Raw genomic sequence first — 13,731 nt, 5'->3', positions numbered from 1 at the left:
TGGGAAGCTAGTCCCAGTTCCATCTCTGCCCTGGCCTTCCTAACTACCCCCCTACATCCCCGAGCAACTACAGAATAGTCCTCCCTGGTGATGACCCCTTCTTTCCATTGGGTGTAAGCCTCCGTTTTAGCAAGGAGACATTCCCGGATGCTTTTGGTGAGCCACGGAGGCTTGTGTGCTCTCCTGCATGTAATGTTGAGTGTCTGTTTACATTCTGCTTCTCATAGAGAAGGAGCAGCATTGAAGGCTGGTTGGGGAAAGGGAGGAGAGTTGTTGAGACATCTTCTAAGACACCCTGTGGCACCAAATTTCTGCATGAGTCTCAGAGGATGCATCTTCATATGCATTAATGCGCTTTTCCTAATGCACATTAAATTTAGTACCTCAAATATGAGGTGCTAAATAAATGCGCATTAGGCTGCACTAATGCGCAGTAGCACCAGCACGTGTTGTTTAGGTGACACTTAATGCGCAGTAACTTATTCTGCTGAGCATTTGCATATTCACACAGTTTTTTATGTGCCACTTTAATAATGCACAGTAGAATAGGCCCAGAGAGTCCCCTCCCAGGAAAAGGGGTGGAGGGGTGAAGGAAAGAAAGGAGTCTACCATGGGATATTGGGGTATCACCCTATGTGTGATATGCCACACATCCAAATTAAAGGTTGATAAATGCAAGCTACAAAAATATCCCAGTTTTCAAGCAATATCTTTGTGGCTGATTGACCATTTTTCTGTCTGATAGGCCATTTTTCTCGTGCTAATTACATTGCTGGAATAGTATGTCTAAATTTATTGTTCAATGTATCAGTTGCACAGTGAATGTAAAATGTGTCAGAGGCCATACAATCTGAATGTCAGGCTGCTCAAGAATTGACAAGAGCCTCAAATACTAGTACTTTTAGTATGGTATTTGTATTTCACAGCGGTAACAAGTTCTGCTGATACCCGTTTTGCACTAAGCATCCACAGACAGTCTCATGTTGAATGATAGACATAGTCACTATAAAAAGGAAACATTTTATGTTTTTTGGAGGCGACAAAAAATTGGGAATGTTTTTATGTATGTGGAAGACAGCAAAAAAAGGACTTCCCTTACTGTGTTTGCCTTCCCTAGTGTCCTGTGTCTGTCAGTGGCAAATCCCAGATATTTTAGAGGCAGGTGCAAGAATTCTCATGTTCGAACATGTGAGATAATCTGTCCCCACATTAAGTCTTCTCTTAATTTTTAATAGTGAGAGATTGGATTAAACTGGGCATATCTACATGAAACACTACGTTGCTGTAGCAATGAGCTACAGCGATGTAGCTCATCACTGTGTTGATGTAGCATGGGTAGACACTAACTGTGATGTTGCTGCTACTGTGCAGTAGCAATGAGCTATGTTTCAATGGCTCATTGCTATTGCACAGTAGGGTTGAAAACGACCCATGCACTGCTGGGATTGCACGGTACTGGCAGGTACTATGCAGTCATAGATGCACCCACTGTGTATGTAACATGAACTTAAAATCACTTCTAAGGTTTTTTAGATTAACTGCTATAGTTGGGATATTCTTGTTGATTGATGCATTTTTAAATCATACCTTTTTTACCTTAATGGCATCCTGCGATGTTTTATTCCATAGCTTAATTGCATGTTGATTTTGAAACTGGACCTTGACATTTATATAGAATAAGATGAGGGGCCCATAACCTGTTTCTTCCACTAAGCCTTTGGGCACATTAGCAAAATCGTGTGCCTCCCCAGACAGAACTGGATCACAATGAAGACCAATCTCTCAGGGCTTATCTACACTGCGGTGGCAGCAGGCACATGCCCCTCCCATCTACTGCAAAGGCAGAAGTACATCTGGGGTTGCTCTGGGCTTGCCTCAGTAGCTGCTCACAAACATGCCTGAAACAAAGGCTGGAAATGACCCTGCTGGCTTTTACAATAAGGATGCAGGCTGGATGTGCTCAAGCTCACCGCATTGGGCTACACCACTGCCCATCCCGAATCAATTAGGAGCCAAGAATAGGAACATAGGGAACCTTCTGGCTAAAATGGAGATGCATAAGGAATATAGATATCTTAGCTGAATTTGAGCTTTTGCACATGGTGAAATAGGGTTGCTTTTAGGTTCGTGAAAATTATATGCGGAACATTTCAGATATCTTAAATACAAAATAGGATCTAGGCCTAAAAGGCTATGGGGTAAATCATACCGATGTAATTTCCACTGAAGGTAAGTCAATCAAGACAGCTGCACCAGAACAAATGTTTTCTGTCTAGATATTTTAAAAGCACCAAATCACTATAGAAGTAGGTATAAAATGCTTGATACTTCTGTACTCAACATTTTTTTTCCTCTTGTTAGTCATACAGAACAGCAGTGGGTAAGAAAATGTGAGCAGGAATCTTTTTTGGTATATTAGCTAAAGAGTTGCTTGGCAAGTTTCAGTTAAAGATTCTTTAAATTGGAGGTGATGTTACAGCCAAATTATACAGTTTGACTTTTGTATCACAGCATGAATGTGCAGAGGAGAATAAACGTCTTTTCACTTTACAACGCTGCAGTTTTTTATGTGGAGACTGTAAAGAGTCAGGAAACACAGTCTCTTAACAGAATTCCTTTCCACAGTAGAATCACCTTGAAAAAACACCGCTAATTTGCAGTAATTGAAATAACAGATGCCAGTCAACTAATGATGTCCTGCCACAGATTCAGGTGCTTCCTAACTGAATTTTATCTTACCCATAGCAGTCTCTGGAGGGTTTAAGTACCAAGTGTAGAGGTAACCCTATCTTATTTTTCTTATTGATAAAATATTTCCTTGTGCTAGTCCAATAACATTCTTTGGAGTATGAAGTACTCAATTTGTCTCCAAAAAATGAACTGTGCCTCAGACTACCAGATTTTAATCTGTTAGCGCAGAATTAGAAATGCAGGTACTCAGATTTTCACCAACAATTCAATTATGGACACAAACTTATGTATATTTGTGCCTGAAACAATGATTTATGAAAAACTGACTTTCTATCTTTTGAAATTCTTCTCTTTTTTTGTCTACAAAATTTATTTAGCTGAAATTATTTTCCACGTGGATCTACATATAAAACAATTGATTTGGTTGATTTGATTTCTGTGCCATCCTTCCCTAAAAGGCTCATGGCTTATGACAATAAAAAGTCATAAAACAGATAAAATAAGAAAACAAATCCCCCAAATCTTTCAAAGCTTAATCCCGTATGTTAAAGGCCTGCCCAAATTAAAAGATCTTAATGGCGTTTCAACATTCAAGTGACCTAATTTTATGATGAGGACACACCTGGAGTTTTAAATATGTGTAAGTCATAAATAAAGTCGTAGCTCCTCATCAAATGAAGTGACAAGGCAAAAAACAGAAAAATGAACAACTGTATAAAAATAAGTACTAACACCTCATCAGCAACTTGCATTTGTGTAAAAACAAAACATAGTCTCCCAAATTATAAGTATTTAGGTGCATCTTTATATGCCTATAGGTTAATTAGAAGTTTTTCTTTGTTGTTTCATAATACTTGAATTATTGGAAACTCTCGTGACTGTTTTGGAAAAAAATGTGAATTGGCAGCTAGTTTATGGCAGGCTGGACCTTTATAAGGGGCAATATATATAATATTTAGGGGGGCACTAAGATTACTTAAATCTTTCATTTAGGCATTGGATTGAAGTTTTGTCAATCCGAAACTGATGTTAAGACCTCTGAAGAGCATGGCAAAATTCCTATTCATTCTATCTAACTTGCTTTCTTAGAACTTACTTTAATTGAAACTACTTCCATTAGGACATGTTTATGTAATTATCTCAGTGTTAATATAAATTATTAAAATAATTAATATATTAATATATTAATAATTGATATAAATATAATTATTGCCTGCACAGAGAGAGAAGAATAGATTTTTCTGCACCATAATGTGTAATGATACAATAGAAAGATCTGTTAATATTATTTTCTGTATTTCAGGTTTCTTTTCTCCATGGAAAACTCCAAAGCCTGTAAGTTTTCTTTTAAAATTATGCTAATTTAAATCCATATGTTTGCTGTCATTATAAAGCAAAGTTCTTTACGTTTTTATCTTATTTACATGCCATAACTATTATTACATTTGATTTTTCTTTGCTGGTTGACTCTTATGCCCTGTAAAACAAGTATTATTGCATATAATAACTATAGATTATTATATTTAAGGCCCCTCCCCCACCCCCACGGTATGTGCTCTTTCTATTTTTAAGTACATTCTTTCTCATAAATCTATCAACACCAAATATTTAATTAACAAAGCTGCATGAGTTTTTCCCATCAAGGCTATGTCACCGCACAAATGTAAAAGGAGTAGTTTCCTTTGAATTTCTAAGTAAGGAATATCAATTATTAGAACCCAATATCTCTTTTTTTAGTTAGTCATAATGATACATGTGATAGTAATCTCGTAGAGAAAAATTCATCATAATAACCAGTTTTGATAATGTGCAATAGAGTGAATATGTTTTTCTGCTTATGCAATGACTTATTGCAAACCTAAGGGGACAGAAGCCTTCAAGAAAAATTGTATTTTGTTAGTGCCCAGTTTTTCTCCCATATCATTTTTTTAATAACATTCCCAGTACAAAAAATATTTTTCAATTTTAGATTCTGTCTGTTGTCTCTCTGGTTTATCTCTGGATTGTATGCTCTTCAGGACAGTTGTTTTCCCTTAATGTAGGTATGTGCAGAGCATATCAAAATGGGATCCTGAGCCCTTACTCTGAGCATACCACCTCAAATACAACTTGAATACAGCTTTCAGTACAAACAGCAATTGTTCTTTTAAAGAGTTTACTGGTTGGCAGTTCTGCTTTGGGAGAGTGTAATTATGAGCCAGATCGAACTGGTCATACAAACATCAAAATTTAGGCCTTGGAATGCCTAAAACTTAGACACCTTCCCTAGTAGGCAATGTAATTTGACCTGGCTTAGGTGCCTAGATCCTTATACATTCGATATGGAAGCTTAGGTGCCTTTGCAGTGTGATTTTTTTTTTGACCACATGTAACTACATAGGCACACAACATTGAGAAATGGTAGAAGCAGGTGTCTCCAAGGATGACCCAGTAAGCCTTGAGTGTCTAGTGGTAGGCAGTACAGGGAGGTTTCTGAACTCCTTCCCCCTCCAGAGCTTACGCACCTGATGTGGGCTGTACTTTAGACAACTCCATTCATTAAGGGTCCAAAAAGCCTAATCCCACTTCCACTAATAGGAACCTAACTACGCAGTGTATTCACCTTGCTCACAATGACCTAACAGTTAGAGCACTCCCCAGGAGATATAAGATTTAGGTGGTATGCCCTCCTCAGCCTGGAGTGATTCAAGTCCACATCTACAGTTCCTAAGATTGACCCTAGCCATCAGGCACCACCAGGTGAGGGAAGGATGGAACATCTCGCCTACCACTTCTGTTCAAGCTGTACAAATGGGCAGCTTTGAGTGCAAGAGGCATGGGTTAAGAAGAGAGCAAGCAAAGGAGAGCTTGGGTTTGTAGTCCAGGGAGGAGAGCTCTCCCCTGGATGAAAACATCTGAGTTCCAGTGTCTGTTCCCAGGACTCTACATATTTTATATCAGGCAGTCACTGGATAAGGAAATAATCCTGGGTGCAGGAATCAGACTCCATGTCTCCCATTCTAGATTTAAACACAGCTTAGACAGGACCTAGACACATAAATGATGAAGCTGTATCCCTTCTGAGCTTTTCCAGATGCCCAAGTGTAAGCATAATAAAAAATTTCCATCCAAAGTGGAGGCATCCCAAGAAACCTGTCCCTACTATCTGGACAATCTTGTCTTTTTTGTGAGATTGGAAATGTTAAGACTCCATGATCCCAAATTCATGAAATATCTTAGGAATAGATGAAGATTTGATACAAGACCAGCTTGTGATGATTTGAATGTAATATGCTGACCTGCCACATTATTGTAACACACAAGTTTGTCCATTGATCTAAATAGTGTGAGTAATAAGGATTGTCTTGACTGAAACTGCTTATGCAAGCTCTTTTAGGAGCAAGTTCCCTTATCTGCTTCCAAAACAATTCCTTTGGACAGAAGTTGATTTAGGAGGAGATGAGGCTCAGAAGTGTACAAGTGTAAATAGTGATCCAAATCAATTTCCTCGATTCATCATTAATATTTTACCCTACTAGGTAAAATATTAATTAGTTACATGCTTGTATAGTGTCTTGAAAATTAAGGCATTATAATGCCAGGTCACAAATAAAGACTCTGCTTATAGTCAGATTGGCTGCAGTTCTTATTAAATAATCAGCTGAAACAAATCCATCAAAATTAAGCTAATTAATATTTATGAATATATAATCCTCCTTGTATCCAACACTTTGTGTGGCTGTCTATTGTAATAATATATCCAAAGTAAATAGACTGTGCTTAATCTGTAGCCTCAGGCACAGCTATTCATAGCTAACCAGCAAGCAACAATTTTGACCACTGGTGGGATAGTTATTGTCCTGAGACCCAATAATGCCTACACTAATCAATAAACTAGTTTATTTCCTTTCTCATGAGAGAGCAAAGCTTGAAAATACAGTTCTTTAATAGTTTGCTCTTCAGAGATATTTATGTTCCTTCCCTTCCCATAGCCTTCTATTAAGTCCATTTTATTTCTATTTGGTTTTTCATTTGAAAACTAGTGCTTTGTTTCTCTGGTTATTTCTTTAAAAAGCATAAATAAATTAGGTTTTAGATGGATCAAGGTCTTTGGGCAGAATTCCAATTCACCGTATGCACTGGACAAACAATTTGCCAGCTATGTAAGTGGTATTTTGGAACTCTTGCAGAGTTTACAGTAAGGACACAAGCTGGTATAGATATATCACTTGACCTGCATCAGTGCAAATGAATGCAGAATCTTGTCTGTCTAGATATAAACATCCACACAGCTACTGAGCATAAATAGGAAGCCGTGCACTGTCCGGGCAGTTATGCAGCTCCATATGCACATACGCTCAGGGAGAAGCTCACAACTAGCAGGTGTTAGAGCAATTTGGCCTTCCCATTTTTTAGCCCCCAATAGCTGACTAGCTAGGACATGAAGCAGAGGAAGGAGAAGGCCCTCCCAGGTTTTAGTCCCAGCAGCTGAATAGTTAGGGCTCTGAACCAGGAAACCAAGGCTCTAGACTTCTCTGATGCAGAGGAGGTTTGAACCTGCTGTTTTCTGACTTACAGGTAAAGTGCTCAAACCACCAGGCCATAGGTTAGACTAGGGGTGGGCAAAATACAGCCCATGGGCAAAATATGACCCAGCGGGCCATTCTATCCAGCCCCGATCAGGCCCCTAAAAAAATTAAAAAATTAATATTTATCTGTTCCTGTCAAAGATGATAGCAGCCATGGACAGTAGGACCCAGGGGGAGCTGGCAGCAGAACTAAGCAGCACAAAATCCAGTCTGGTCCAGGAGCCTGGGCTGAGCACTGCCAGGCTCTGGCTGACATGTGGAGCCACCCCAGCTCCCAGGTGAATGGAACTGGGGGCTGAGGAATTGAACAGAGAGCTAGGGCATTGAACCAGGGGCTGGGAGGTCAAACTGGGGGCTTGACTCAGGAGGTCCTTAAACATTTCCCCCAGTTCCTGGTTCGATTCCCCAGCTTCCTGATCTTTCCCCCAGCTCTTCCCAGGGGAGGCGGGCTCCCAGATGATGCGGGTTGACAGCAGGCTGCCACTGCTAGCTGGGGGTGGCGGCAGCTCTGAGCTATTTCCCCAGCTGGCAGCAGTAGCCTACTGAAACGCCACACACAGATCCAGGGACCACACCCCCCCAGCAAGAGCTGGGGGAATGATCAGAGAACTGGAGAATTGAACCAAGAGGTCCAGCTGATGGGTGGATCCACCTCAGCTCCCAGACAGCGTGCAGCACCCTGCCAAGCCACAGTGCACCTGCGCCATGGGGCAGCTGCCATGCAGGTGCCAGGCAGGAAGGGCAATCCCCAATGCTCTGTGCTGTGTGGAGGGGCTCTGCCACAAGTGCCCAGAGGCCCCTGATCACCATTCCTGAAGCCCATGAGTGTAGGGTTTGTTTGTTTTTTTAAGTGCCGGGAGACTGGGGCCAGGTAGGGGATGGGGCCAGGCAGCACATCCATGAAGGCTTCCCACAGATCCTCAGGCTGTGCCTACCTCTCCCTCAGTGTGGGGAGCCATGGGGGCTCTGCCCTGCTGCCTTGCCCAGCCAGCACAGGAGGTGGGGGTGTGATGCAGGCACAGCTTGCTTGCAGCAGCACCAGGGCAGAGCCCCTGCCCCCAGCACCGCCACACACACATCCTGCACCCCCTTGCACGCACAAGCACACACATCCTGCACCCCCTTGCACGCACAAGCACACACATCCTGCACCCCCCGCCCCCGTGCCCAAGTAACACGCCCCTCCCGCCTTGGCTGGGCAGCTTTCCTCTCCCCTCCCCCAACCCCAACAGATTTACCAGCTGGAGGCAGCTGGCAGCTGCCTGTTTAGTCTATGGCTGAGTCTCTGAATTATCTGAATCTTTTCCCAAAGCTTTTCCGAATCAGTTTGGAATCAATTCAGAACTTTTACTTGGTCTCCCAGTTCAATTCACAGTTGGAGATTTCGTCCCCAAATCAGGCTTAATCTCCACCAAATCGAATCAGCTACCAAAGTTTCACACAGTTGTAGTGCTGGAGCGGTTGGCAGCCGGGCTGGGGGGCAAAGCAGGGAAATGGCTGTGGAAGGCAAGGAGAAGAGGCAGCGAGCAGGCATGCAGAGTGCAGTGACAGCTGGGTGGGAGCATGGGTCCTGTGCCAGTGTGCTGGGGCCAGCACCAGTGGGGCCCAGAGTAGGGCAGCAGAAGCATCGGGCCTGGACTTGCAGGAGCATTGGAGGGGGCTCTGCCTGCTGTGGAAAGCGGGGAGGGGTCTGTGGGCAAACCCTCCCCTTCCGCACAAGCCATAACCCTTCCCAGCCACCCTCCCCACACATAGAGCCCCTCACAAAACCCATACCTACCCACAGCCACATCCTCTGCACCTATCCACCCCTCCACAGATTACACACACACATCCTTCACATACCCACAAACCTATACCTGCACTCCCAACCACACCTTCCCACAATATGAAAGAGTCAGACTTCATTTTAAGCTATTATATACAGTCACCTCTACGTACACTACACAAACACATGTAAATCAGGACAAAAATATTTTTTGAGCTGAAATTAATGAATGTTGTATTCCATGTTTGACTTTTAGAATATAATTTGGTATTTTTCTGGTTCAGAGATGGCAAACCCCCTTGCTGAAGGAGTAATTCCAGGGGGCAAGGGGAGAGACTTCTGGTGGCAAAGGTCAGGGGTTAGAGGGCAGGACTTCTGATCCCAAGATGGCGACCAGGGGGCAGGGCACCTGTTAAGAGGTGAGGCTACCCATGCGGCCCTCGATGGCGTGCCAAAACTTGGTAAGCGACATTTTACCTGAAATAATTGCCTGGCCCTGGGTTAGACCAGTGGTTCTCAACTTATTTGCCATAGTGGGCCACGCTTGCAGCTCTCAATGTGTTATGTGGACCATCCCCACACAGCTTACTTTCTGTGTATTCATTTTAAAATGTTTCAACAGGATGGACTGCAGAAATACTGGGTTTACACCTTTCTCCAGAACTCAGTTTGAAGCTGCCCCACGTTAATAATGTGAAAGATGGGATCATGTGCAAGCTTAGCAAATGGGTGGATGATATCAATTTGGGTAAAACTGCAGACACTCTGGAAGTAGAACTAGGATCCAGAACGACCTGGATAAACTGGACAAATGGTGCAAAATCAATCAGATAGAATTCAGCTAGGACAAATGCAAAGTCCTGCACTTAGAACGGAATCACTACAGCAAATACAAAGTAGGGAATAATTGACTAAGTTGCAATACTGCAGAGAACAGTTTGGCAGTAACATAGGCTGACTATAAGTCAGCAGTGTGTTCTTATTGCAAAAAAAACCCCAAACCTGCCAACAGCATAAAGAGTTGAATCCAGTGAGGTGATTCTTCAACTTTATTTGGCTCTGATAAGATCTTATCTAGAGTATTGTGTCCAGTTTGATTGGCCTAGATGTGGAGAAATTAAAGAGTCCAGCAGAAAATGACAAAAATGATTAGATGCCCAGGAAACATGACTCATTAGGAAAGGCCAAAACAACTGTGATTGACTGTGAAACTTGTTAAGCAGAGAAACCTAGGTAAATTGAGTAATCTCCAATCCTATGTATTTTCAAAAGTAGGCGAGACAGCCACTTGACTGAGATGATATGGCCTGGGATGATCCTGCCTTGAGCAGGGAACTGGATTAGATGACCTCATGAGGGTCTTACGTCCCTATGATCCTAAGAGAAGGGGATATGTAGGGCCAGGATGAAGCAATGTAGTTATAAGGTGTGTGGCTTGGTGAGCTGGATGCTATCTCAAAGAGATCAGATGCTGGCTTCTTCTTCTGGTGGAACATAACCTTCCCCACTGCTGGATGCATTAAATACTAAAGGCTCAGTGCAGTGGCTTGGCTTCAAGGGGGAAACTGGATAAAGCCTGAGTGATGGTGAGAGCATTTTTCTGAGAAGCTGGAGATATTAGGTTTAAAACTTCTTTAAAAAAGAGTGCCTTAAAAATCTGAGCACTCCCATTTCTTGGGTAAGTGCCCTAGCCACACAGCTGCTGGGGTTAAAACATAGGAGGATTGTCCTCCTCCTCCTCACTTTCTGGGGGACTTACACTCCGTATACCTATAAGGAGAAATTACCAGCCTGTTAGTGTGGTGTCTACTGTACATGTTCAGTAGCCATATGACACATGCATCCACACTGTATAGGGAGTAGACTTGGCAGGTGCCAAGTAATGACACTTATGTAGCTGGGGAAAGGTATTTGGGTGTCTCAATGTATTTCTGCTTCATACTCATAACATGTTTGGTTTCCTTGATTTCTGTTCTTTTTTTGATCCTCCAAAGAATGCAGAACTAAATGTAATACTCCAATAACCAGGCTGAAAACCATTATGTATACCTCCTCTTCTTCACTAGTCTTTACCTTCCTGATATATTTATCCTAACAGGCTTTGCTTTGTTAGGATACAGAATCAAAGCTCTTTTAACCTTGTCTCAAAAAAATAGGCTCTCAATTCTTCTAATCATTCTAGGGCCCTTTTTCTCTACCTGTTCCAGTTTAAATTAATCTTTTTTATCATAGATGAACAGAACGGAAGCATCAATACTTCCCTGTCTTTGCTGGAAATACCTTGTCTTGTGTCTTAGGATGGCATTTGCCTTTTTCATAGCCACATCACACTGTCATCACCCTTTGATTGATCATCCCACAGGTCTTACTCCCACGTTGTATGCAACTAATGAGCTTCTATCTCCAGCAAGAAATTATTTTTATTCATCCCTTTTCATATTTTCCAATGCACTTTAACTTTAGAGCCGCTACGTGGAAAGGATCAATTCGCTACATGGAAAGTCTTCAGTAGGAGTAAATAATTGCAGCTCTACCTAATCCAAGGGTTGGATCCTGTGAATGTTTAAGTATTGATTCAGATATTTGCGATCACCTGAGATACACAAGCTCTTCTGGCATCTCTAACCCAATAAATGATGGATGTCAGGGAAGGTATTGAATAGGGGATGAATCACCTGAGATGTCTGATTCAGTGCTCTCCAGGTATAGCATCCACTCCTGCCACTGTCGTACACAGGATATTGGGCTAAATGGACCATTGATCTGCCCAATATGGCGCTTCTTACGTTCTTACCAGATAGCTTAGCCAGATTGAAAAAAGAACAGGATATATTCATGGAAAGTTCATGGTTACTAGAGTTGCTCAGGTAGAACATTTCTCAACTCTGAAACATTACTCTCAACATATATAACAGGAAAAAGTCAGATGTTTCTGACCATAAAGACACATAGCAAACCCCACCTATTTAGATATACATTTTCTGAGAAAAGGGAGGCCTTGAAAGAAGAAGAAAATATCATTGGGTAAATTACATATGGTTTAACTTCAATCAGTTATTTTTGTTATACTATTCCCAGAAAGGAAGAGCTCTCACAACTTCAGTCCTAGCAGAAATGGGTGGAGCTGTACTTCAGCAATTCATTTTATTTCTTAGGGCTCGCCTGGGCTAAATTTTTGTTTTCTAGCTGACTGAATCTACTGATTGAGTGAATTCAGATGATGCTAGTCTGGAAACTTCACAGTAAGCTAAAATCAAGACATTTGTATCCTGGAGCAAATATTTGTGCTTTGTCTAGATCTGATGGTTCAAATGTGTTTCTTAGTTCAATTTGCTTTAAATAAAACAGTGTAGGGCAAACATATCCATAGAGATCCCAGAAGGTAAAACCCACAACTTGTGTCAGATGCCACAGGGTACCATATGGTCATCCCTCCTGCTTTATGTGGTTTTGAAGCCACAGAGGAGGCTCACCGAAGAACCGTGAACTGTGATACCTTCAACATTTGGTTGTCACACTCCTGTGTGTTTCCATCTTTTCTAAACACTCTGGAGGAATTTAACAACTTGACCAGCAAGATTCCAGATGAAGGATAAACTCTGTCTACTTCTGTCCAAATAAAATTTGAGGTAATAAAGAGAATGAATCAAAATAACTGGTACTGATTATATCAACTCCAGGCAGGCAGTGAGGGCACAGAATTCTTCTCAGGTTCATAATTTGAATTGAATCTTTAACCAGATGTGCATGTAATCAATGTGCCCCAAGCAACTACTTTAATTGGTTTTCATCTAGAAGATGCAATTTTTTGTATTCTGATTCTAATGTCATTACAGTTTTCCATGCCTTTCTCACCTTTAAATTTTCCTATTTTCACTCTCTCTGTGTGTGAAAAAGCCACTTTTTGTCCCTGCCTCAAAAGAGAGAGACTTCTGGCAGGTAGTCTCTAGCAAAAAGTCTTCAAATTCAAAAGCAACTGCCTGTCCATTTGGCCTCCACTACCTGAATTTGTTAGCCCACCGGCATTTTCTGGGATTGCACAGCAGTTTGAGGGACAATGCACATTCAGTATGGATATATGTGATGAGTAATTTAAATCGTCTAGAGAGACAGAAAAGGCCAACCCCATCTTTATGCACCTAAGTGGCACTTGCAGAGCTGTGTAAGTGCAACATGTGGCATTTGCACAGAATTTTGATTCGGTTTCATTTGCATCATTACAGTTGTCCTATGCTCCCCTTCTGCACCTGCTCAGGAACCTGCAGCCTGGCTGTGTAGGCTCTGGGTGAGAATAAGATTGCTCATGTAGGTGGGTAGTGCCACGGAAGTCCCCAGAACTTCAGGCAGAGAAACTATGACTGGCAACTGTTTGATCATGTCAGACAAGGGCCCTGCTACATGGAGCTCAACAGCCTAGTGGTGAGAGCACTTGCCCAGGAAGTGGGAAACCCAGATTCTTGACCTCCTTCCCTTAACAGGGTTTGAAGCTGTATCTCCCACTTCCAACAAAGTGCTGTAACTACCATGCCATGGCTCAGAAGAAAAAGAGCAAGCCAAGACTATGGTCTAGTGAGGAGCACTAGCTTGGGGTCTGGCCGTGGCTGTGTCCCCAGTGGATGGAAGTTACCCCACTGCTGTTTCTCCTTTTTTATCCAATGATTAGTAAATGAAAAATTCAAGAAAACTCATTGGAGGCAGTGGGCC

General features: G+C 42.0%; 1 protein-coding gene across 12 annotated transcripts in view; it reads left to right on the top strand.

The window, feature by feature from the left end:
- The window catches only part of MAGI2 (membrane associated guanylate kinase, WW and PDZ domain containing 2), a 1,214,455-nt gene that overhangs the window by 1,060,392 nt on the left and 140,332 nt on the right, over positions 1 to 13,731 (top strand). For all 12 annotated transcript variants that reach the window (XM_019543630.1, XM_019543629.1, XM_019543624.1 and 9 more), the window contains one exon: positions 3,995 to 4,026. In XM_019543630.1, coding sequence (XP_019399175.1) covers positions 3,995 to 4,026 — 32 coding nt within the window. The remainder of the gene's footprint in view (positions 1 to 3,994; positions 4,027 to 13,731) is intronic.

Source organism: Crocodylus porosus, unplaced genomic scaffold (genome assembly GCF_001723895.1).
Source record: "Crocodylus porosus isolate Cpor-Errol unplaced genomic scaffold, CroPor_comp1, whole genome shotgun sequence".
Classification (NCBI taxonomy): Eukaryota; Metazoa; Chordata; order Crocodylia; family Crocodylidae; genus Crocodylus; species Crocodylus porosus.
The sequence above is the reverse complement of the archived record's forward strand: the minus strand, read 5'-3'. Positions and strand labels throughout refer to the sequence as shown.